This window comes from Prunus mume, linkage group LG2, assembly GCF_029339155.1.
Source record: "Prunus mume cultivar Tortuosa linkage group LG2, ASM2933915v1, whole genome shotgun sequence".
In the NCBI taxonomy this organism is placed as follows: domain Eukaryota; kingdom Viridiplantae; phylum Streptophyta; class Magnoliopsida; order Rosales; family Rosaceae; genus Prunus; species Prunus mume.
In genome coordinates, this window is record NC_142699.1 from 11,176,175 (window position 1) to 11,201,668 (window position 25,494).

The following is a 25,494-nucleotide window of genomic DNA, read 5'->3' on the forward strand; positions in this document are numbered from 1 at the left end:
TTTCAAAAAGTTAAAAAGCCTAATACCGCCGTACGGCTATACTATTTAAAAAACAATTTTAAAGCAGAGTATAGCCGATCCGCTATACTATTTATGAAAAAAATATATACAAAATAGAGGACTGGCCTTAGCTCTAGGTGTCCACGTATCAATAACAGTATAGCCGCCCGGCTATACTATATATTAAAAAAATATTATCATAAAAAATGCCCAGTAAAGCCCAAGAGTTATACATTTTTATAAAAAAAAAAAGATAAAAGATAAATAGTATAGCCGATCAGCTACACTATTTATTTAAAAATTTATAATAAAAAAAGAGCCCCGTAAAGCCGTCCGGCTATACGGTTTTTAAAAAAATTAAAAAAATCAAGGGGTATAGCCGGTCGGCTATAATATTCATTCAAAAAAAAAAAAAAAGCCCCCATACAGTAGAGCGGTTATACTATTTTTTAAAAAAAAATTTAAAAAGCAGGTATAGCCGACCGGCTAGACTATTATAAAATAACAAAAATTAAAAAAGACCATCCTAGCGAAAGTGTACAACCGTAGTATGGGCGCCCGGCTATACTATATATTACAAAAATTATAAAAAAGCCTCGTACAGCCGTTTGTGTATACTATTTTGAAAAAATTAAAGAAACAGAGTATAGCCGTGCGGCTATACGTCAAGTAGCCGCTCGGCTATACTGTTTTAAAATAAAAAAATCCATAGTATAGCCGCGCGGCTATACGTCAAATAAATATAGCCGTTCGGCTATACTGGTTTTGTATAGCGCGGCGCTCAAACCCAACCCAACCCCCCCTGCCAACCCCTTCCCCTTCCAACCAATCAACGTTGACAATGCGTGCGAGCTTCCGCCACTTTTAAATCATCAAAGCAAAGCACCACCCGCTTCAAAGACAGAGAGAGAGAGAGAGAGAGAGAGAGAGAGAGAGAGAGAATTCAAGCAAAGATAAAGATGCAACTCTTTTCATGCCACAAGTTGACTGTTTCACCAAATAAAATCAAATGGAGTCTAGATTCATCACGATCAAATTAACGTCCTAAACCCGGCTACTTAAGGTGAGTTTACCTGTATTTGACCATTTCTGGGAAACCATATCTGAATCAAACCATTTCAATGGTGTAACGAATCAAAAAACACCACCAGATAGCCTGCACAGATAACAAACTTGAATGATGCCATATTGGCTTTGAGCCAATCAAAACCAACATTTTACAAATTTGATCACCCCACAATCAGATTAGCAAACCAAGCGGCACAGATACTACAAATGTAATTCGACCTCATATATAAGTAAAAACCAAAAGGAGAATTGCATGCGAAACTCCACCTTATGCACTCCATTCGTCATAAAATTTCCAGAGATCACTCAATGTGAAATACTCAACCTTTTCTCTCTCCCATGGGTGCCATAGACGATTGAGCTTCCTAATCTTAGAGTGCAGAACAATCATCAATACATACATGTTTAAAAAAAACAAAATCAGCATGCAATTTGACGAAAAATCATTCAATTACAAACAACCCACAAAGAGAAGAAGGCAGAAAATTACAGGACTTGGCAGCTCATCTTCAGGCCTTTTCCCATACCTCTGCTCCAAAATGAAATTTGTAAAATGATAGCCAAGTGTTGCCACCTAGATTACCAAACCAAGCAGGCACATCCAAGTGTTGCCACCCACATCGTCTAGCCACACCTGGAAACCCCATAATCAAACTAATGTACACCAATAATTAACAGAAGAAGATTTGGCATTCCACGGATTTGGTATCGCAAGACCTGATTTTGACATGGCTCTTGCAATGGCAGATACAAATGAGCCCCAATATCTTGGGGCTAAGACTCAAAATTCAAATTCATTTAGCTGATAGCTAGAACCAAATACTTACCCAAACCTCCTTTCAATCTCTACGGCGATGGCAGAGCCTGAAGCCACCCAAAAGATATAGTTGTCGCTGAAAGGCCCTAACCCAATAATATATTTTGGTTCACCTCTTTCTCTATTTCTCTGCAACCGCAAGCCTACCTCAATTGTAATGCAAAGGGAGAGACCAAAAAAACTTACCTGAGTATAGCTTGGAAGAAGAGCAGGAGTCGATGTTGAACGAAACGAGAGAGAGGCGTTGAAGGTTGTTGGTGTTGGAGGACTCGCCGTGTTCTATTTAGCGAACTCGCTAATTTGCGAAACACGTTTCAGCCTCGCTAAATGGGAAGAGCGAGTGAGGTTTTTTTTTAACTGTTGGAATCTACAATTCCATTTAAGATAGTCCTCCTTCTTACTAAATATGGTTTTCAAGTGCTTTTTAATGCCAGTTCAGTCTAGTGAGACCTATCAAACATACCCTATGTGTATAATACTTGAATTTTATATGTATTATTGAAAATTATATATATATAAAATATGTGTATTAAACAAAAAAAATATTTACATATATGTACAACACAAGTATTGTACGTGAATTTTACTGAGTCTTTAAGTTGTGTACAGAACACGAATGTATTATTGAAAAATACATGCATATGTGTATAATACAATATTAAACGTGACAATGATAAATTCTTTATACTGGTAATAACTATGAAAAATTAAAAAATCAAAATGGTACAATAGAGACTTAGATAATGCTCTAAATTACTCTCAACGATTAACGAAAATTGGGGAAAAAATTTAAAAGAAAAAAAGGATGCCATTATGTAAATAAACAGTATAGCCGCTCGGCTATACTATTATTAAAAAATTAAAAATCACGGTACAGCCGTCCGGCTATACTATTTTTAAACGAAATTAAGGTATAGCCGTTCGGCTATACTATTTATTAAATTATAAAAAAAAGACCGTATACTATTTCAAAATGTACGTATTGTACGTTTGCTTGTTTTTTTTTGTTTTTGTTTTTTTTTTTTTTAAAATGTGAATTTTACAAAGTCTTTAAGACGTGTACAGAATACGGATGTATTATTGAAAGATACGTGCGTACGTGTAAGTGATAAATTCTTTAAATAAATTTTACCATCAGAAATCAAGTTTCAGTTGCTTGCCAACCTCAAAGCAAGCATGTTTGTTTTTCATGCTCTCTCTGTCTTCCTCCTTGTCTTAGTTAACCCGATGGATATGAATCCAATAAAGGCATTGCCCAATTGCAAGGCACAACTCTTTTATGTTTTGGATCATGAACTTTGAACCTAGAATAATAGTAAAGGGATAAGAACTTACTAGTAAATTTCAGCTTTTGGTTGCATTTGAAATTTTACATATTCAATGTGAAAAAGCTGGAGCATGCCTGCAAACCCAGTTAATGTCATCTGGACCCGTAATCTACAAAATAAGTTATTTTTAGGCGACATATACCACTTTGGTATTGTGAATGGATATCTGAAATGAAAACAAAAGGCATAAAAAAGAACAACTTCTGGGTGGCTTGACTTGGCATGCAGATTGGTTTTAACTTTTAACAGAGTGATGAGAACTCCTAAAGATTAGAGTTCAAAGATAGGAAAAAGTCAGAAAAGAAAATCCAGGCCAACAAGAAGCCAGACAAGGAGGACGAAAATCCAGGCCAACAAGAAGCCAGACAAGGAGGACAATCCAATTTATCTAAATAGCAACCTATAGTGCGCGTTTTGTTTCGGCTAATGCAGTGGACTATTTACCCTTTCAATGCAAACACAAGAAACCAAACAAAATCCAATATCATTCACAGTCAAGAACTTGACATATGGAAAATCGACCAGAAAGTTTTATTAATTAAACATGGACATTGAACATAACGTTCTCTGCAATTAAACAAAGAATGTCAACATCATCCAACAAGCAACACAACATGGGTCCTATAAAGCTCAAAAATCCCTCCATCTCCTCTGCCATAAGACTCATAACTAGAAAGATGGGTTTGTACAATGTGATCAGTATTTTACTGTTAATGTTGCTGCAAATAACCAATGCAGCATCAAATGCTGAGGAATACCAGACATACATAATTCATATGGACCATTCTCACAAGCCTGCATATTTCTTGACGCACGAGGCATGGCACAGGTCCACCTTAAAATCATTGTCGTCGACATCTCCTGCAGATCGTGACGACAGTGAAATGTTGCTCTACTCATACAGCCATGTCATGCATGGATTCAGTGCCAGGCTCACACCCTCTCAGCTGTCTAAATTGGAGAGTTCTTCAGCTCATGTTGCCACATATCCGGAATCTTTTGGCAAGATGTTCACAACACACAGCCCCAAGTTTCTTGGACTCAGACAAAATCTTGGCTTATGGCCTGCTGCCTCATATGGCCAAGATGTGATCATAGGGATCATTGATTCAGGAATTTGGCCAGAGAGTGAAAGTTTTGGTGACAAGGGAATGTCAGAAGTGCCAGAAAGATGGAAAGGCGCGTGTGAAAACGGAACAGCATTCACCCCATCTCTCTGCAACAAGAAACTCATTGGCGCTCGATCTTTTAGCAAAGGGCTTGAAGCTGCAGGAATAAGCATCTCCAAAGAATATGACTATGACTCGCCAAGAGACTTCCTTGGTCATGGAACCCACACATCATCAACAGCTGCAGGCAATCATGTACTCAGTGCAAGTCATTTTGGATATGCAAAAGGCACAGCACGAGGGGTGGCACCGCGCTCACATGTTGCCATGTACAAGGCCTTGTGGGCATCAGATTCAGAAAAGAGTGCAGCTAGTGATGTGCTTGCTGGGATGGACCAGGCAATTTCTGATGGGGTTGATATCATGTCACTGTCTCTTGGCTTTGACTTCCTTCCTTACTACAATGATATCATCGCCATTGGTGCTCTTTCAGCAATTGAGAAGGGGATTGTTGTTGTCTGCTCAGCTGGGAATGATGGTTGGGCTGAAAATTCAACATACAATGGAGCACCCTGGATCACAACAGTAGGAGCTGGCACGCTTGATCGTAGTTTCACTGCAACATTGACTCTAGACAACGGCTTGACAGTGGAAGGAGAATCATACTTCCCAGAAAGCGTTTACATTTCTGATAAACCATTGTACTACGGGAAAGACAATGCAAGCAAAGCAATATGCTACTATGGGGCATTGGATCCTAAAGAAGTTGCTGGAAAGGTAGTCCTCTGTGATAACACCATGAAGACAGATGTTGATGGACAAATGGAAGAGGTTCGGAGTGCAGGTGCTTATGCTGGAATCTTCATGACAGATATGTCACTTTTAGACCCACAAGACTATGTCTTTCCTGCTCTAATTGTGCCAGTTTCTACTGGGGCTTTGATTAGAGAGTATGCAACCCAGGCCAATACAACAAAAGTTAAGACCTTGACCTTTGTGCACACCAATTTGGGGATAAAACCAGCACCACAAGTAGCAGTCTTCTCTTCAAGAGGACCGGACCCGATCACTCCAGGCATTCTAAAACCAGACATTCTTGCTCCAGGGGTTGACGTGCTGGCTGCAGTTGCACCTAACAGGTTGTTCATAGAAGTAAACAACTATAATCTGGCGTCAGATTATCAACTGATGTCAGGGACATCAATGGCAGCACCCCATGTTGCTGGAGTGGCTGCTCTTCTAAAGGCTGTTCACCGCGAATGGAGCCCAGCAGCCATTCGATCAGCGATCATGACCACAGCATACTCCCTCGACAATACTAAGACCACCATAAAAGACCAATGGGGTGGTCTTCCAGCCACACCTTTGGAATTTGGTGCAGGCCACATCAACCCAAACAAAGCCATGAACCCTGGACTCGTCTATGACATGGATGTGCAAGATTACATTGAGTTTCTATGTGGTCTTGGATACACTGCTAAGCAAATGAGTGCTGTTATCAGGCGAAGTCAATGGAGCTGCCGCCAACAGCCTACTGAACTGAACTACCCTTCTTTTATAGCCATCTTTAATGGCACAGACAGTTCTCCGAAAGCCAAAAACTTTAGCAGGGTTGTGACAAACGTGGGAGACGGCACATCGATTTACAAAGCATTTTTGGAAGTTCCTAGTGGAATGAAGATTGCAGTAGAGCCTAGTAGTCTAACATTCAATGGGAAAAATCAGGAGCAAGGTTTTGTTTTGAGGGTTGAAATCGATAACAATGCTCCTAAGGTAACCTATGGTTATCTCAAATGGATTGATCAACAGAACCACATAGTGTCAAGCCCTGTAGTGGTCATTAATTACTAGAGTTCATGATACTATCAGCATATTCATACATAGAAGGAAAAACAATTGAACTTCATTACATCTTCCAGTTGTTAAACTGCTACTATTTCGCAGTCTTTGAACGAAGAGAAACAGAGAGTAGTCAAGATAAATATAGAGAAGAAAAATGTGGAATCTCATATTGTTTCCTGACTCATTTCTATTCTTATTTATCCTTTGAATAAAGTGGTGCGAACACAAGATTTCTGGGTAGTTAGATTCTAAATATACGAAGAGCATATCAATTATTCAGCTTCTTTGTTTTTCTTTTGTTGATCCATCCAAAGAAGGAAGAGAAATTATATTCTTGTAGAATATCTTTTTTCTTCTTGAATAATACCATGAAAAAGCTTCAATCTTTTCCTTTTCTAAAGTAACAGTAGCCTATAATTAAGGGCAAGGCTTGCCCTTTTTTGTCATACGATGTTTCGTTCAGAGACATTCAACCTTCGCGGGCAGTCGTTGCCTTTAGTTACTTTCTCCCCGATTTGCCGTGTCGGTGGTCTCTGACAGTCAAACGCATAAATCATGCGAGCTAATGATACTATATTAAATTATTCTTTTCAGTAAAAAGAAAAAACCTGAAAATTCATAAAATCAACAAATATTAATTATAATTTATAAACAAAAATATTATGAAATTTTCCAAAACTTAGGAAGGCGTTGGCATATGGGCACATATGTCATTTCATCAAAAATTGGTTACCAGGCGACAATGTACAGCTGCGAGCGGTAGAGCCCCATGGAAGACAAGTCCTTTTTTTTAATGCGCTGTTTCTCTTTACTATCTGCATTTTTCTGTTTAAGCGACACGTCAAATACCACAGATTTTCAGTCTAAAAGCGAAACAAAAAGAAAACAAAATGCAAAACCACCAACAACGCTTTTGGTGTGGGGCCTACTGAACAAAGAACAAAAAGCCCCCTTCAGAAAAAAAAACAGAAAGAGAAGGTCCCTCTGATGACTTTTACATTAACACCAAACCAAACCGGCATAAAGCATAATTATGGGGTCCAGAGGGTGTACACCTTTATGATTTATGCATACAACATTCATAGCTGTCAAGGTTTCTTCTGCAGCAAAAACAAACCCCACACCCTTAAAGCCTGTGACAGAACGCAATACAAACTCTTGTGAATTTGTAGGACCTAAGTTATTCTAAGTAAACCTAAACCTAGCATGAATGCTGTTGATATTGCCTCTTAACTGAAATACCTTAGTAACAATGCCTGCATGTTGTTCTTTGTCAGTCAAAATCTTCAATAATCAGAATTTACAACTTACCTATTCAATGAAAAATTCGGTTCATGTTAAAATATCAAACAAATTTAAGGCCATAGGATTGCGATGATTCGAGAATTACTATTTATGAAAATCCCCTTAGGACCGAATTACCATAGAAGAGCCGGTGGAGTGAAAAACACTAATCTGGTTTATTTCAATTACATTGAGAGGAAGGAACGAAATGCTAGAGAATCCACCGAAGTGCAAGCTCATATTGACATGAATGGCTATACAGGGGAAGTAATTAACAGCTACATAATTTAACCTATCCCTAGACAGAAGCATAGGGGCAAAACAAGGTGAGTCAATTCACCTTACTTGTGAAACTGGTGACTGGTGAGGCTAATGCTCTTCTTCCAATTCTCGCTTTCTCCATAATGACTGGTTAGTTTGGGCACCACTCTCATACCCACTACTATCACCTGATTCAATCACGCGCTTGTCCATCCTTGAAGCATCATGCGGTGACCGTCCATATTCTCTTCCAGCCCTGCGGTCCTGAAATTATTCGCAGAAAAATTAATCATGGATGAGAAATAAAATCCATGCAGTTAAACTTTGTTTTACATGCTTTCATGTGAAAAATAAGAATAGGGCAAACCTCATTCTTCTATAAAAGTTCTTTAAATACAATTAGATCAATTAACAGTAAAAAATCTCACGTGGAGACTATAGACCTATCAATTCGTAATAATCTTATGTAACATGAGTTGCTTACACACAAAGCACAAACCAAAATTTAAGATGAAACCATATATATTTTTGGCGCATTTGCGATAACAAGATCTAGGGGACTCCAATTATTTATCTCAAAGATTTGCACATTATATCAAATCGACAATTTCTTAAAACACTGGATCTAGGTAAAAGAAATGCAGCACCCATGCAACTAATGTGAAATCTAAATTCCATGCCAATCCTTAATCATATAGAAATGCTTGTATTTTTAGCTAAAGAAATAGATAAAAGGTTGTTGGTAGTTGCAGAATGCAAGTCCATGAAGACAAATAACGAAACACTTAGACAGCAGTTTCAAACAAGGTTCCGCTTCATAAATCAGCTAGGAAATAGACATCTAGCTGGCAAGATTAATTTGGGGAAGAAATGAATGCAAACTTACATCTCGGAAAGGGAACTCATCGGCTTCAAGCATATGTACCACATGCCCCATTTTTGGCCTCTTTTGAGCATTTGGGTCCACACAACGCAAGGCAACCAAAAGAGCACGCTTCAGTGCCCTTGAAGAAGGTTTCTCTGGTAACCTAGGATCCAAAACTCCCTCAGCAGTTCGATTTGTAACCATTGCTTTAAGCCACTCAACTAGGTTCACCTGAAGTTTGATCACCAATCAGTACCAGTTATTCTGGTTGGAAGCCAATGTTATCAAGTAATCTTGATCATGAAAACAAACCTCTCCTTGAGGGCGGCTATAGTCCACTGGGTTTCTCCCAGAAATTATCTCCATTATGAGAATTCCGAAACTATAAACATCACTTCTTTCATTCAACATACCAGTACTAGCATATTCTGGAGCTACATATCTACAAAACAAAACCAAAGATGTGATTCAGTTTTGCAAGAACAAGATCATGACTCCCCAGATACGAAGCAAGTAATAGGCAAGTAGGGAGGTTAAACTCACCCGAATGTTCCCATCACACGAGTTGTCACATAACTCCTTTCTGAGCCCAGGAGCTTTGCTAAGCCAAAGTCAGATACTTTTGAATTCCACTGCTTATCAAGTAAGATGTTGCTAGACTTTATATCACGGTGAACGACCTTGGGCTCAAGCCCCTCATGCAAGTATGTCAACCTATAATGTTCGCAAAGTTTTAGTTACAATAAACAACAAAGATTCAAAAACAACTGAGGTCATTCAACTCAAGGAATACCCTTTCGCTGTCCCAAGTATTATATTCATACGAATTTCCCACGTAAGAGGGCTGGTTGGCCCAACGTCTCCATGAAGCCATTGTTCCAAATTTCCATTGTCAACATACTCATATACAAGCATCCTATAAAAACTCACGTTTATTAGCGCAATCATTTCAGGAAATCATATTATACTTAATCCATAAAGAAGAAATCATCAGAAAGATTTTTAACAAATTAGCCATCAACAGAAGGTCTTGCATTAAACAAAAGATGGAAAGAATATACTTTATAACAATGAAGGTAAAATTACCTATGAGCTCCTTCAGCACAATAACCAAGCAACCTTACTAAATTCTTATGGCGAACACGGCCAATTGCTTCAACTTCGACCTTAAACTCCTTCTCAGCTTGTCCCCTGAACCAAGCCAACTAAGCCATTAAGCTTTCTCATGGCCAACTCCCCAATACAAAGGTCATGCAGCAGCTGGAACATAAATAGTATATTTTGCCCAAATGCATGAAAATCTAACAAATTTAGTTCACTGCCCAAGCTAAGGTCTCAAATTTCCCAATTGGGTTCACGGTGAACATGATACTAATCTCGAATTACCTAGAACTAGTACAATCCATAGCAAAAGTTCAAAATAAACTCTGCAAAACACTAACTACACCATAAAGAAGCGAAATTTACATACTTGTTATTGAGCAAATTCTTGACAGCAACCATATGATTATCCTCAAAGATACCACGGTACACAATTCCATAGCCACCTTCACCAATCACATTCTCATCAGCAAACCCATTAGTAGCATCCTCAAGCTCTCTGAGAGTGTACCAATGGCCCCAACCCAAATGCGAAACTTCAGGCACAGCCATCAGCCCCTGGTCCCCAGAACGAGCCTCACCACTTCCATGCGAGGACCCGCCTCCCTTCTCCGGGTACGAAATCCGATGGTCCTTCCCAATCTCAATGTGAATTCTTTGTCGGCCACCACCCCCAGCGGGGCTCTCATGATCCTCCGGCTGAAGAAGCAGGGCTTGGGCTCTGGCCAAGGGCTCCGAGTCAGCAACCGGGTCGGGGTGGTTCTGGTGCTGGATGGGATTCGGGTCGGGTACTGGGTTCCGAGCATGGTCGATTCGGATTTCTTGGATCTCCTTAGAGACGTTCGGGATGGTTGAATTCTGATTAAAGGTCTTGGCTTTCGAGGAACTACTGTTGCGCCGTGAAGTGAACCAGAGTGATATGAGGAAGAGAACCAGAACAATGGCTGCTCCTACACAAATTCCCAAAACAACCCACAAGTGCAAACCGAAAATGGAGGTCCGCTTTGAGAGCTGGTCGTTCAGAAATGAGTACCCAGACATTGTACTAGTCACTTCTTCTTCTTCGCATGAAGAAGGAGAAAAAGTAAGAAGAAGAATGAGAAAAAAGGAAAAAAGAAGAATGCTTAGAATGGAGACAGAGAGTCAGACAAAGAGAGAGTATTCAAGTGACAGTGGGGACTTTATACATGAGAGAAATTGAGAAATTGAGAAATTGGGCTGCTGAGCTCAGACTGAGTGGGGTTGAGAGAGAGAGAGGAGAGAGGAGCCAGCACAAATCATGATGAGAATACTCCACCTCCACTAACCTTCTTCTTATGCTCATGTACAAGTGTAAATCTCTGTGCGCGTAATAATGGTATCTATTTCTGGTCTAACTTGTATTAACTATTGTGCTCTCCATTTTTATCCTATTTTGACTTCATCCAAAACATGTAACGTGTTAGCATAACAATGTACCTAGCTATCGGCAGTCTGTTGTAATAAATAAGGACAATTTTGTCTATTTTGACTTTTTTTAAAAAATTTCTCTCCTTTGTTTTTTTACAAAGTCTCCCTAAATATTATGCGGCCTTTTTTACAAGATCAACATGTATTCATGATTATAAATTACTAGAAAAAAACACTATATCTTATGCACACAGATTCATTCTAAACTCGTCAATTTAAAAGGTAAATAAACTAGTTGTAGTTGTACCATATGCTTCGACTATAGAATTTGTTTAGTTATTCTAACAAAGTTGGGATACTCTATTAACTATGATTTTTTAATTCCCAATGACTTATAATTATTTTGTTGTGGGCTGTCGACTTATTGCTCTTTGGATATGGTGCTGACTGGTTTTCTATCCAAAGATTCTAGTTTTGTTAATGGGGCCTTAAGTCTTGTCTGGTATACGATCCTTCTTATAATGCTTGAGGAAAGAATTAGGAAATCCGTGGCCAGGGAAGAAAATGATTATTGAAAGAAAGGATGAGAGGTGGTGCTTTATAAATTTAAGGGACGGCAGAATTTGATTCCTTACTATTAAATTCAAGCTTTTAGTTGCTTTTCTTCCAATGTTGGATTTTGTGTTTGACTCTGGCTGGCCGTGCAGGATATTATAAATAAGAGACCTTTTAAATTAAGTTTTTACTTAATTATATTTTAATTGAGCCTGAGTTATGTGTCATTGGGATTAGGATTGCATTGTTTTCCATCTCTTATCTGGACACTAGTGTTGTGTAAAGTGGACTCGAAGACCAAAGAGGCCGGTAGCTGGCGGAAGATCTTGCTCTTGTGTTAGAGAATCTCAATTTTCCCACAAGAATTTGAGATTTTGTTCTTTTCTTTTTCTTTTTCTGTTGGAAGGGAGTGAGGTTAGAAATGTGAATGGGTTAGGTTTAGGGTTAGGGTAATTGGTAAGAATTATGATTCCCCATTGCATATTCGACTCCCTCTACTGTTAAGTGGTAAAAAATGAAGAAGTTAAGTGAATTACAGACATGCTTTTTAAATCAATTTTTTCCAAAATATTTTCGCAATGTTAATATTTTCTGTCATTCTCTGAGGTCGTTGTTTAGCATTTGTCAACATTTTTCATTCACCATAAGTCATCAAAGTTAGGTTTGGAAGTAAATGATTGGCACTTTTTTTTTTCTTTTCTGTTTTTGGTGAGTGGCACATCTTAAGTTTGATGCCATTGCCATCTCATTCTAAAGCGAGCGTGTGCGCACGTTTTTTTTTTTTTCCCCATCCTTGATTGGAAAACAAAAAACCAAAAAATGAACATGTTGATGTGACTAAACAGTGTAGCATCCATGTGAATGTGCCATTTGTTCAAGGGGAAGTCTAGTGGCAGCTGCTGCCAGCAGTCATATAGTAGGGACACGTATGAGTTTCTGAGGTGGATTAGATTTAGTCCCAATCTCTGCACTAAACAGACTTAATTTGAGCTAATTGGGTTCATCGAGTAAACTCAATTTTTTGATAATGGAGAGAGGTCACAAGGCCCAAAACAAACAGAACAACTAGCCCATTGGGCTTATACACACGGCTCATGGTCCAAAAACACCAGCATGATCATTCAGAACAGTTGACCAAAGGTACACAAGTGAAAGCAATTTTCTACAATATATATCAAGTATGTTCAACAGGACAAGAGCCACAAATTTATTTCACCTGCTGCTAGTTTGAATGTGTCCTCCACTGATAATGCCTCAGGGAAATGATCACAAGTTCCACCAGCCTGATTCAGAAAGAAGAGTATAAAGCCAGCAGATTAATTAATCAAGTGATCATTATAATTAAAAGTAATATTTTGGGTTACTAATTAAGCATGAATTCTTAGACTTACATGAGCATGGATCATGTACATGCAACGATATTGATCCGAGGAGATGTGAGCAGAGACTACATCCAGTTCATGCTTCTCTAGAATGTACAAGATGGTTGTCAAGAGCCCTGGCTTTCTCGGCGAACAAACACTGAACTGAGCATCAGGGCCGCAAATGTTCACGACAACAGTTGGCGAAAACCACGTCTCGAAGCAAGCGGGAGAAAGAGAAGGTGGGAATGCATTTGTGACCATCAAGTTCTTTGATGGATGTAGATGATCAGCCAAAAACGCTTCCCTTGTCTCACCAGCTAGCTCTGTGTTTGATGCTATCAATGCACTAGTGCTCTGCCTCTGGAGTTTGTCAAGCTTTTGTTTTTGTTTTGTTTGAAGAGTTTTTTCCAGGGACTTGATATATCTCACTGCCTCATCAACAATGGTGGACTTATCTGCCTGCATACACATCATTGAAACATAACATATATATTTAGACTTGCATTTATATGATCTAAAAGAAACTTTGAGTTTGAAGATTACATGCCTTAGCTGGAAGCTGAGGAAGCAGAGCATGTAAGGCTAGAGAACATGTCCCTCATCTTCTTCCTTCTTTCCCTCTCAGTCCAAGTGTGCATGCCATGCTCTGATTCATTACCACCACCACTTGCAGCCTTGCCACCACTTTCTTTGATCATTCCTTTCTCCATTAATGCAGAGATTGAATTAAGATATGAGTTCACATTCACCCCCATCTTTTCTAGCTTCAACAACTCTCCACCACCACAAGTGCCTAAATTGGAAATGGGAGATCCCAAAACAGAGTTTTGCTGTAAGCAAGACATTGGGTATTGGCTAAATGATCTTATAGATAGGGGGAAAAGGTGGCAGTTTCAGAATTGAGAAAATATATAAAGGACTTTGTTTAAAAGTTGAATGGGACGTTTTCACAAACAGGTGGAAGGTGACAAAGGTGGAGATGGTAGGCTTTTTGTTGAGCTTTGAGGATTATGATTAGGATTTTGGGCTACACAACAAAATACAATCGAGAGACGAATGCCGTTATTTTGGCGTCCAAACAAAAAACGGAAGCTAATTTTAGAGACTTGTTCTTAAGCCGGGCCCTCCGGCCTTCACTTTAATTTACTTATTCACCCTCCTTCCCGCCTTTTATTACCGAATCACCATCCCTCCCTCCTCGTTTCCTTTTTTTTGGTTAGTGTCTCACTCTCAAAGTCTCAGCGGGTACATCAATTTTTTTTCGGTTGCCAATTAAAAAATATAATGAAATCCTAATCATAGATCAATGGTTTGCCTATTAGACTATTTTAGAGAGTTATATTTTTTTGGTGCTAATTTTGTACATTTTTATAGAATAGAAGTTGACAGACAATGGAAGTCCAGTGTAGAATAGGACTAATAAAAGGCTATAATCAATATATTTTTCTTTTTTCCGGTTTCAAGCATTTCAATTAGGTTAGATATCAACTTCCCAATTAAAATAAACACAATTCATTATTTAAGGCAATACTATTCTTTAGACATTTCAGATTAAAACATAATTCATGAGTTAGGTCTTGATTAGTATTTTATTCGTTTTCTGGATCAATGAAAAATGATGAATTTGAACTTTGAACCTCTTTTAACATTAGAAAGAGAAATACTAATATAAGATTACCTATAATCATGTAATTCACTTCGTTACAAAATTTAATGGACACTTGCAACTTCAATGTTATTATCATAATCTGCCTAAGCTCACATGAGTGAAAACTCAACAAGGTATTTGAGAAAATAAAAATAGAAGACATGAACCATCTCCCCCAGTGGCATGTTGGTAAATTGCGATGAAGTTGGAGGACGAATAAATTGCAGTTGGCATGAAACGGCCGTTATGACATATAGGTCATAGGTGTATCAAAAGGGTGGAAAATTCTGACACCAAAACTGCAGCCAAAGAAAAGCATCCCATCCTTCTCATATATTGTCTCATTGCAGAGAATGAGACAAACTCTTCTGATCTTCCATAGAAAACGCTTTCTTCTTTACCTGTAACGCTATCGCTACTCATCAGCCTTGTCCCCATTTGATGCATTACCCGAATTCTCAAACACTGGCATTTCTGATAATAGGTCATATGCCACCGTATATAATTAAGGTTTTTTGGAAAAAAGAAAATAAAAATCACGAAGGACAGCAATTGAGATTTGAGATATCCATCCAAAGCTACAAAAGACCATGGCTTTATAAATGGCAAATACCAAGACTGGTGAGTATTTTTATACAAGTTAAGAAGAATCAACAGTACAAATCCCACAATTGTGTCGATCTGTTACACTAGAAAAATATGAAATATGTAACCTGATCAAGTTTGAAAAAGTCAGCAGTTTGAAGGACCATGGTTGTTTCTTGGTTGAAGAAAAGAACTGTATGAAAACAGGCCGCAATGTCATACATCCGGCCGCTTTGTGGACAATATGTCGACATGTGATGAAGAGTTCTTCCCAGTCTCGCTGGTATCTAATTTTGCTCGTGGTTCACCGTCTCTGAAGAGTTCCTTCACATGGCAAGAAAACGAACAGTGTTAGTTCCCCAAATTCTAATATATTACTTCTGCCATTCATGCTAGAGTTACCTTAGAAGATGAGGGGACACTGAAGGGCCTGTAGAGAGCTTGAATCGATGGTTCAAACCCAAATGTGGCTTCCGAAGTGGGGACATTTGCAACTGAAGGTAAGACCATTGGCTGGTTTGAGATTGCGCATCCAGGGGAAATATTAAACGCAGATTGCATCAGATTCTCTTCATTCTCATAAAATGGACTTATTCCTCTGCTAGATTTTGGAAATTTATTACTTCCTTCTTCAAGGCCTAATCCCATATGAGGCAACTGCATAGGCTGCATGACTCCTGGTAAGCACATTGGATGCAAGCTCAATCCATTTTTCATTGTTAACATCTGCAAATATAATCAGAAGCAAAAAGTATATCAGCTTTAGAATACTAAATAAATTTCCTTCCAAGACTCTTTCAGCATTATGAAAGAGGGAGTGATGAAGGAAATTTTAAAGAAACAACATTTCATGCAACAGTCTCATACACAAGACAACCTAATTTAGCTGTGCATCCCAGAAATCTTCCAAAGGAATCCCAATTACTGTCAGATGTCAACTAAAAAACTTTGTCATCCTCACGTAGAAAATAAAATTGTGCATCATCAGAGAACATAGGTGCTCATCATGGGTCGGAAGATGAGTATAATGGGTTCTTCAGTGGATGAAAGCAACACTTTATGTTGTCAAACGAAGATGCCAGAACAATGTTAATATAACAATGCATACCACATAGCATATTATACAGGGTCCTGATCTATTTTACTCAAGATTTTATATGATTATTTCGGCAACCCCCGCCACATGTAGCTACATTTTATGTAATTTTTCATTGAGTTTGAGAAGTCTACCAAGTTTCCAGACAAGAAACGTTGGGACATTTGCTGTTTATTAAGAATTACTGCAGCAGCACAGTTTAATCAGGTTTACATTAAGTGCTTCACCAAGAGTAATTTAAACTTTAGTTCATTTTAAACCAAGTCAGCTAGAATCAAACCAATTGTCACTCAGTTCCACTTCAGAGCAAAGTTCTGTCTTTAATTGTGTCGCATCTTATTGCCACACCAAGCAGCAAAAGTAGCAATCAGTAAAATCCATTTTATATTTGAATTTAGACAGCATTTAGACAGCGGTATATCAAAAGATCCCAATTGCTGATAATCTTAATCACAATTATATTCCCAAAACAGTGAAAACGATCTCACCTGTACTTGAAGTTGGAGCTGCTTCAAATATTCAATTGCTTCATCCAGCATTGAAGCCTTATCCGTCTAACAAAAACAAGACAGCAATGAAATTATTTGAAAAATAAAGCACAAAAAAGGCTGTAGAAGTTTTTTTTTAAGAGTTACCTTGTTCGAATTTGGAATCAGGTTCTGCAAGGCTTTCATTTTCTCATTGATCCTACTCCTCCTTCTCTGTCCACCAATCAAAATTTCATTTGTCACATGCTCAAATCTTAAACCTTTACACAAGGAGAAAAGACCCAACCTTTTCCGACATATTATGGACCTCTGCAGCTCTGCTTCTCTTGGATAAACTACGTGGCGGAACTGGGTTCAACGGCACCTCTGACCGGTCTTGACCCTTCTAATTCCACCAAAAGCCCCCAAAGGTTTCAAATTTCCACCAATTAAGGTTGAACAAACTGATACAAATAGAGCTAAGACAACAAAAATGCCATCTTTGTCTCTTTTTACTGTCTTTGGAATTGGGCCAAAAAAGAAGTGCGGCAACAGAATTCAAAAGTTGCTTCCTTTAAATGTTCTACCTAATTTACTTAGCAACCAAACAGAATTTAGAAAGAAGAAAAAAACAAAGAAATACCTCACTATCATAGCTAAAGTCACCGAGATCATTCTCAGACGAAATCCTCCTCCCCTTCAAGGACGTGTTCGCATCAGACTCCATACCTTCTTTTACCTCTGCCTGGAAATAGCCACCGGAATCGGTGAAATCGAAACCGGATGAAGACTCGACAACCGCAGCAGCGGAGTTCCCGTCCACGACTCGCCGGTCCTCCGATCGGGCGAACCGGTGATAATCTTCGTGCCTAGTCTCCGAAATCAAGACCTCGGACGACGTCGTAACGTGGTGCGGCGCCACTGAGGAATGCAGTAGATGCGTGTAAGTGGGCTTAAAGGGCATGCAAGACGAGGAAGAGGAAGCGGAGGAGCCGTGGCCGTGGAGGAGTTGGCTGAGAATGTTCGAGATTTCTTCGGAGTCTGGAGCTGTCCCGTACAGATCCGCCATAGTTGAAAAAACCTAAGAGGACGAGAAATTCAACAAAGTGCAGTCATCGATACTCAGCTGGAGGAAGGAGGGGAGGTTCTTAGTTTGTTAGCTTCGTCATCGCTCCTTTGCTTTCTCTCCACTTTTTCTTGATGGCTTTGGCTTCTCTCTCTTTCTCTCTCTTTTTCTGTGCAGTCAGTCCTTAAATCTTTAACAAAGGTTTTAAACATCTAAAGCTCGCAATTTGATTATTCTCCCGCGCTAATTGTCAATTTCTCAGATACAGTATCTTGTTCAGAAATTCCCATTTATTTAATTGTTTTATTTACTTTTGTTTTTAAGCTCCCATTGTTTATGGTATATTGCAGATTGCGTCCTTTATTTTTTGTTATTTACCATAATGGATCGATTTCGTAATAAATTGTTGTGTGACCCACCAATCATGATCTTTATTCTAAACTATTATTAAGGTAGGGCAAACTTGTACATTCAACGATTATTGAACTCATTTTCTGATAAGAATTTTCAAAATCATAATCATGAAATATAAGAACATGAAAATATAAAGATTATTGGAGATATTCATTCATGAAATTTAAATTATTTTTTTGAAATCTATAAAAATAATATAAATAAATTGGAAGATAAGATATTTAATAACTAGTAATTACGACTCACAACACGTTATCTCTTCTCGAATTTAAGAGCTATAGCTGGATGGCCAAACAAACTATTTTTTTGTTGTCGACGTTTTTCTAGGAAATTTCAGTTAGGTCCCTCTGAGCTGTTAACTTGTTACAGTTAATTTGTCAAAAAAACAAAAAACCCAATAGGAAAAATTCAAATAAACTTTTTTCGTGTGTGCATTTCATAATTTTTGTTACTTGCAAGTTGCAATAAAAATAAATAAATAAATGTACGTTGTTCAGCGTCCTAATGGGCTAAAAGTCAAACACATCATATCATGTCGTTCATCACCGTCTTATCCAACCAAGGAAGAATTTATGAAGGGGAACAAAAAGTGCAATTCCCGAGGTGCCCTTTTGGTGGCGTGTTATTGTGTTCCTACTAGCTCTGCATCACGCGATTTCATTTTCAAAGGCCTACTTCTTCTGTCTCCGTCTTGTGCCTCGTCTTTTTTCCTTTACAGGAAATCTACCCTCCAACCCTAAAAGTGACCCAAGAAACTAACAAAGGAAACAGAGAAGAATTTCCACTGATTGACTGATATGAGCATTTTGATTCATGAACTTGTTTGAAGCTTCTGCCTTGCTTCATGGTCTGCTTTGGCTACCTTAGTTGTTCAAAGCTAAGAAGCTTCATGCATCAAGTGCAGGACAAAAAGATGAGCTTCATTGACATTTTCTGTAAAACATCAAAATGGGGACCCTAGAAGTGAAGACTGATCAAAGACCTTATTGCATTGCGTAGTTTGAACAGAAACTTGGAACAATCATATGCTTCAGCACCATGAAGTTGCAAAGAAAAGGCTCAGAAGAGAAGCATAGATGTTGATACTAGTTTGTTTTCTATCAAGCCCTCCAAATACGGCTATGAGATTTTGAAATCTTAGAGAGATGTAACGAAAAAATCTGCAGCACAAATGGTGTCAAACCATTACAAAACATAAAAACCTAATCATTCATTGATAAAATGAAAAGTCAGTGCCAGTTTTGCTTTTCCAACTTTGAAATTTGCTGCCTCCAATAAGAGGCCTGGTTTTAAATAAAAATAAAAAATAATAGCAATTTTCCGCTTCGACTCTTGGTGAAGTAGTTCTTTGGACTAACTTCAATTTGACAACCACGGAACGGGGAGGCATTGAGGCATTGGGTCTCGGTGAGCCAACATATGGGCAGCCCGATTCCGTAAGCAACCCCTCTTTTAACCTAATTTGAAGAAAAACTAGCCTGCAAAAACATTGATGTCGTCGACTCATGTTGCGAGGGCTGTAGTTTTACAGATGGGGCACAAATTCTTGTGCTTCAGCCATTGTTTTATGCAGTCGCTGTGGAAATCATGTCCGCATTCAAGCATTCCAAGATCTTCTCCGTCATTATATTCCTCCTGCATATAACAGTATAAATAAGTCGAGCAATATAAAACATCATGTAATGTAACACAGGATGCAGCAACGTGCGGTCATTACCTGACATACACAACATGGCTCTGTCTCTGCCTGAGATCCTACTGCAATATACTTCTTATGTTTCAAGCGAAATGATATGGTTTCTTCACTTAATCCCGTGCTCACATTTCCGATGCGCTCTTCCAGAGCCAATAACTCCTACATTAATCATAAAGTTTGTTTTGTCTTAGTAATCTCATTTATACCAATGCCGAACCAAATGTTTTTTTTTTCTTTGTGTGGGGGAGTATCAGTTACCTCGTAAGACATATTATCAACATCAAGTCGCATATCCCTATGCCGGTCATGAATATCAGCCACCCCAAAAAGAACTGACTGATCAAGAATCATAACATCCTGATATAAAGAAGCATAAGTCAAATGTCAGAACACCCAAAAAGAAATTATCACATCTGTTAACAGCATTTAGTTATAATATTCTTATACAAGAGAATAGATACATTGAGTTCCCAAATTCACAAGGACAAGACATATATTCCCTTAAACTTCCAAAACCTGTGTAGAGAATAAATCTACACTGTAATTACACTGATGTATACACAAATAAAATTCTAACCTCAAATCGCAAGCTCTCACCCCTACGCATGAGACCCAAGACATTGCAAATTTGCTGAAAAGAGAAGAAAAACTTCATAAGTTCTAGATCCATAACTAGTGAAATAATATGAACTTCAAAGTATTAGACTAACAAAAAGACTTGGATAAAAGAACATTAGAAATTTACATTTATTATGAATACTCATGAAGAGACTAAACATGCAGACACGTATGTATCTGCCTGAAAAGAGATACAATCCATATGAATGTATATTATATTGCTTTGAGCTTATATGTGAAACAGTTGAAAGAAGGTCCCGTTCTACGAACTTACATTTCTCAATAACTTGATGCCCCATATTATGATTTCTAAAACTTGAACAAATTGAATAAGTTGAAAAAGCATATATCTTCACCATCTGATAACATTCAATATCAGAACCAAGTAATATTTTGATAAGACTGGGGGAAAACTGATGACTAGGGGCAAACAGGTGATTATTTAATCCATGCATCATTGCTGTCATAATTATAATCAGACATTTGATGGTAACAGAATCAACAGGTGATTAGAACAATTGTGAGTACTCCTGATATTCATCAGAATGCTTTAAATAATGTATAAATACACACACACACACACACACACATATATTTCGAAAGAAAAAACTCACGGCCAGAGAAAGAGAGTTCTAAAACATACCTCAGATACAAGCCTGTTACTTCCTTCGCCAGCACCAGCCAAAGTCCGTAACGAATACGGAACCCCAAGTCCACCATCACCATGTCTCTCCATCCAAGATGATGACCTTGGGTGAGAATGATGATGACCCTGGTTACCAGCACCAGATGAATTACCTATCTCAGCTGATGATGCAGGAGCCGAACGCAGTGGCAAATAATTGGTGCCCTGGCTCCCAGACTCATTACCAGTAGCAGAAAACAATGATCGACGAACATATTCAGATAATCTTCGAGGAAATTGTGGATGCGAATTGTGATGAGGAACCCACGTAGGTGCAGATGCTGGATGAACACTTGAACTTGAGCCAGTCCGGGATGAAGAAGCAACATTTCCAGGAATACTTGCATTTCCACCGGTTAAATTTCTATTGGATGCACCTGCAGGATGCCGAGCGGAATTTCTCAATTCAGTTGCTGGTACAAAAATAGGATGATCCAAAATGTGTCTTGCCATGCTTCTTGAGTTCACTTCTTCACGCGGTGGAGCATCCCTGTCTCCAAAAGCCACAGAATTGGATAAGCTGCCAGTTCTTGAGCTAGAACCTCCTCCACTCCATCTTAATGATTGCACATTTTGTGGCAAAGCAGGAACATGGATGACAACTGGCTGGTTCTGTGAACTCATATTATCTAGTGCTGGTGCTGGTCTCAGGTCCATATTATGATCAACTGGAAGAAGACTTGGTGAATGCTGGGAAGACGAGACACCAGAATGCCTAACAGCCCTCCCTGTTGAGAACCTAGCAGCGGGTATAGAATTTTGTTGATTTGAAGGGTTGATTCTCACACGGAAGTTCCTATGAGAGCCTTCTGAACTTCTTCCAGCATTTGAATCAGGAAGGCTGTCAGAAGTGAGCTCTCTCCCTCCTGCCCCAAGTCTTGGATTCCCCTGTTCTGCAGGGGCAGATATGCTTAGGCTGCCGCCTGCATTATAGTGAGCAGGAATAGAAGGCCTTCCACCACTTTCTGTATGCTGAAAATAACTACAACTTCCACTTATAGAAGACTGTCCTATATTTCCCTCAATAGCCTTTCTTTTACAAGATACACGACGACCCTCCAATGAACAACCTGGTCTGCCATCATTCTCTCCAACTAAAAATCCAGCACTTCCAGAAGGAAGCATAAAAGGATCAGAACTACTAGGAGGTCGAATTTGCTCATTTTCTGATACATTATACTTGTATGTATTCGGACATTCCATGACTTGACTACTATCACCACCATGACCCGCAAAACCTGCATTCAAGTTCAGATTCTGTGGAATTGCATCAGAACTGGAACTTTGTGCAAAAATAGTATTCACATTGTTGTCCAGTGAAAGGTTATTAGTTGGTTCATAACGCCGCTCCTCTAACCTTGAAGCGGCTTCAGCACTTGGATCCACTGAAGAAGACCATCCAAGTTCTGGTTTCCGCTCATCACGGCTTACCTCAGTCTGTGAGTTGCTAGAACTAGGTTCACCTAAGCACCATCTGCTCAAGTGCTGTCGTTCATGTCCCATAGAATTCACAAACCCGACATTCATATCACCGGGCGATTGAACATAGTCTGGCATCCGATTTTCTGCAGGATTCCGTGTGCTATTCCAGCAAATCTGCTGATCTATAGCATCACTTGATGTACTTCCATGGTCAAAATCTAGCATTTCAGGCAAGGAACCAATTGTACCCCTCTGCCCTTGCATTAGGGCTAATATGAATCTCCTTGTAAAATATATGTAAAGAACTTGAAGATATCTTCAGTACAAACAATACGTTATGTGCACCTTGGCGGACCTGGCACAACAAAGTAGAAGAAAGGTTATAAACATTGAAGAGCTTTAGAGTAAGTTAGAGGTACACAATTATGTTATAAGAGTAAGCTATCTTTTCTTTTTCTCTTTTTCATTGGTAAGTGAAGCATAAATCTTCTACACGGGCCTATGTGGAGGCGTAAAAATGAATGCATAATTGGAGGAAGAGGCTAGAGTGTGAGCAATGCCTTTTTTACTTCTTATTTCTTTTAACCCCTTGCTAATGTTCTTGTTTTACTTAAACCCAAGAAATACCAGAATATGCATGAAACCACATAGGTACGGAAAGTACAACCCCTACTTGAAAATATCATATCCTCCATTACTGGCTACTGATGCTTTAGGGTGATAGATGAAAACTACTATCTGTATTTGCACTGCCACTAGAACACCTACTTGACCAAATGGGAAGACCCACAGTGAGCTTTGATTAATGATGAGGTAATGACTAATCAACCTGTGCTATCCTGACCTGGTAGCAGTTGTTGAACACCAGGATAAAATGTTCTTTATCATGTTGCATCAGTAAAAGGAGTGAATGACCGAATGTGCAACAAGCATCCCAAAATGCATAAACACAAGACACATTTCCAAATATCACAAAACCCGCTTATTAAACCCTTACCAGGCAATTGAATTCACAAAAAAACTAGGCACCCACCAGTCAAAAGATCAAAGTTGAAAGCACAACTAGGTCATATAATTGAAAGGTGCAAGCTTTCAAACAGGCAACTGACCACACACACAGCACATGATGAATAATCGTCAGAATAATTAGAGATGGATTGATCAAACCCATTTACTGGTAAAATTTCAAGATCGGTTTCCCCCACTGACAAGGTCAAATATGGATGGCCGGAAAACCATATTCCAAAATCTCATTTCAAAGCAGCTGATATGAAAAGTGATTCACCTAATTAAACAAATGACGACCCAGAAACAGATATCAAATATTAAGGACACAGAAGAAAAAAAACCGATAAGAAAGTAAGAATCTTTGGGGTTGTTAGGAAAGGTATAAGGGCTTCATACATACCCTTGCCTTTATATTTTCAGCTCCGTGGATTAAACATAACAAGCACAGAAAGAACAAAACAAAGCTGAAAACCCATAAGCCAAATATGAAGTCTCTCAAATCCAGTCTTATCAGCAACCGATCGATTGAAACCACAAAGTAAAGGAATAAATCTAAAAACCATACATACCCAGATGAAGAAACCGATCTATGTAAAGAATATGGAGCAGAAAACCAAAGAAGCAGCCCGGAGATTCCGGGTAGATGATGAAAAGACCTCTCTTTTCTTTATTTCTCTGGAGAAAAATAAATAGGTGAGAAAACAAAACAAAACAAAACCCACTGAGAGCAATGGGGTTGAGAGAAAGGGAGAGGCTTTGGCCCTTTGGGTGGATGAAATGAAATGTAGAAAGAGAAAAGGAGAAGGAAAGAGAGATTAAAGAGGACGGTAATCTTTAATTTACGAAATAACCCAAAGAGAGAGATAGAGAGAGAGAGAACCAAGGAGAGTAATGGTCATACAGAGCAGTTTCCTAACAAAGTAATGAATAAACATAAAAATTTTAAATTTTAAATTTCAAAATAAAATAAAATAAAAACGAACAACATCACCTACTAGGTGTTGTGTTGCGGGGAGGGTTTCTAAAGGTGCGATATGTTGGAGACTTGGAGTTGGGGGGCCGCTTACCAAATGGCTCACGCAGGTTGTCCTGATTTCTTTCTTTTTTGGTGTTGAACTTTGAAAGCTTATAACTTTGGGTTTTTAGTTTTGGTTTTAGTTTGAGTTATACTCTCTCTCTTTCTCTCTCTCTCTCTCTCTCTCTCTAAAACCCAACAAATAAAAAGACCAATTGGCGTCCCATTTGCAGCCCCACAACTCGCTCTTTCACGCCAAGCACCTGTTGCCCTCTCATATCAATATTATCACACACCCTCTCACGCCTCACCATCACACTTTCACATGCCCTGCTCTGCTGCTGGCAGCTGCTGCTTCTCCCTTTTCCCTTTGCATTTTTCTTGAGGAGCCCTTTCTGACTTTGTGAGAGGGCATTGAGCTGTGTTTGAGAGTTGCCCCACACAAAATTTTAGTTTTTTTTTTTCTCCTTAATTTAAAAAAAATATACTTTCACGAAGAAAAAAAATAGTGAATTCGTATGAGCACACGTGGCATGCTATGATATCATGGGTCCCAACTCCTCTGGATGACTTTGGATTATGCTCACCTTCCTAAGGATCTGGCTTGGTGTGCTTTTATGTAGGACTAAAAAATTTTGACCAACTATTCTCGGCACTCTGTTTCCCATTTACATGGTTGGAAGATTTTTTTTATAAAAAAAACCCCAAAATCAATTATCTTTTGGGTAAGAAGCAATAATAGTGGGATCCCAAAACAGAATTTTACCCATATGGGTCATTTTAATTATTCT

General features: G+C 38.7%; 4 protein-coding genes, 1 long non-coding RNA gene and 1 pseudogene across 15 annotated transcripts; 1 reads left to right on the plus strand and 5 right to left on the minus strand.

The window, feature by feature from the left end:
- Window positions 1-868: 868 nt before the first annotated feature.
- LOC148919612 (uncharacterized) lies at window positions 869-2,231 on the minus strand. The gene is made up of 4 exons (XR_016124364.1): window positions 1,896-2,231; window positions 1,559-1,702; window positions 1,336-1,438; window positions 869-1,156 (listed from the first exon to the last, which is right to left on the minus strand). It is a non-coding gene; the product is annotated as an uncharacterized LOC148919612 (long non-coding RNA).
- Window positions 2,232-3,762: 1,531 nt separating this feature from the next.
- On the plus strand, window positions 3,763-6,173 carry LOC103320443 (subtilisin-like protease SBT3 pseudogene; annotated as a pseudogene).
- Window positions 6,174-6,720: 547 nt separating this feature from the next.
- On the minus strand, window positions 6,721-10,983 carry LOC103320445 (putative serine/threonine-protein kinase At1g01540). 9 transcript variants are annotated; one of them, XR_016124076.1, is made up of 10 exons: window positions 10,046-10,983; window positions 9,661-9,765; window positions 9,368-9,490; window positions 9,118-9,288; window positions 8,887-9,016; window positions 8,596-8,805; window positions 7,789-7,973; window positions 7,407-7,475; window positions 7,220-7,297; window positions 6,759-6,989 (listed from the first exon to the last, which is right to left on the minus strand). XR_016124076.1 is itself a non-coding variant. In XM_016792318.2 (8 exons), exons 1-7 carry the CDS (start codon window positions 10,714-10,716, stop codon window positions 7,818-7,820), a joined length of 1,566 nt encoding a protein of 521 aa, XP_016647804.1. In that variant the 5' UTR covers window positions 10,717-10,983; the 3' UTR covers window positions 6,721-6,989; window positions 7,794-7,817. The 9 variants fall into 9 exon arrangements, 3 of the variants coding, with proteins under 3 accessions (XP_016647804.1, XP_016647803.1, XP_016647802.1); XR_016124078.1 differs by lacking the exons at window positions 7,220-7,297; window positions 7,407-7,475 and having other exon boundaries at window positions 6,721-6,772; window positions 6,898-6,989; window positions 7,794-7,973; XR_016124080.1 differs by lacking the exon at window positions 7,407-7,475 and having other exon boundaries at window positions 6,721-6,989; window positions 7,220-7,264; window positions 7,794-7,973.
- A 1,731-nt stretch (window positions 10,984-12,714) lies between these two features.
- Window positions 12,715-14,257, minus strand: LOC107880538 (transcription factor bHLH95-like). The gene is given in 4 exon segments (XM_016792322.2): window positions 12,715-12,902; window positions 13,011-13,442; window positions 13,531-13,563; window positions 13,565-14,257. Coding segments are annotated over 4 exon segments (828 nt in total). The 5' UTR covers window positions 13,829-14,257; the 3' UTR covers window positions 12,715-12,803.
- Window positions 14,258-15,198: 941 nt separating this feature from the next.
- LOC107880537 (transcription factor SPATULA-like) lies at window positions 15,199-18,065 on the minus strand. 2 transcript variants are annotated; one of them, XM_016792321.2, is made up of 6 exons: window positions 17,423-18,065; window positions 17,087-17,182; window positions 16,948-17,013; window positions 16,801-16,866; window positions 15,619-15,942; window positions 15,199-15,540 (listed from the first exon to the last, which is right to left on the minus strand). In XM_016792321.2, the coding sequence occupies exons 1-6, from the start codon at window positions 17,846-17,848 to the stop codon at window positions 15,433-15,435; spliced, it is 1,086 nt and encodes a 361-aa protein (XP_016647807.2). In that variant the 5' UTR covers window positions 17,849-18,065; the 3' UTR covers window positions 15,199-15,432. The 2 variants fall into 2 exon arrangements, with proteins under 2 accessions (XP_016647807.2, XP_016647805.2); XM_016792319.2 differs by having other exon boundaries at window positions 17,087-17,185; window positions 17,423-18,064.
- Window positions 18,066-19,444: 1,379 nt separating this feature from the next.
- Window positions 19,445-24,576, minus strand: LOC103320352 (putative E3 ubiquitin-protein ligase RHG1A). Of its 2 annotated transcripts, none has more exons than XM_089045698.1 (6): window positions 24,089-24,576; window positions 21,217-23,035; window positions 20,533-20,586; window positions 20,214-20,312; window positions 19,977-20,114; window positions 19,445-19,894 (listed from the first exon to the last, which is right to left on the minus strand). In XM_089045698.1, exons 2-6 carry the CDS (start codon window positions 22,942-22,944, stop codon window positions 19,763-19,765), a joined length of 2,151 nt encoding a protein of 716 aa, XP_088901824.1. In that variant the 5' UTR covers window positions 22,945-23,035; window positions 24,089-24,576; the 3' UTR covers window positions 19,445-19,762. The 2 variants fall into 2 exon arrangements, with proteins under 2 accessions (XP_088901824.1, XP_008220246.2); XM_008222024.2 differs by having other exon boundaries at window positions 24,258-24,553.
- Between the last annotated feature and the right edge of the window lie 918 nt (window positions 24,577-25,494).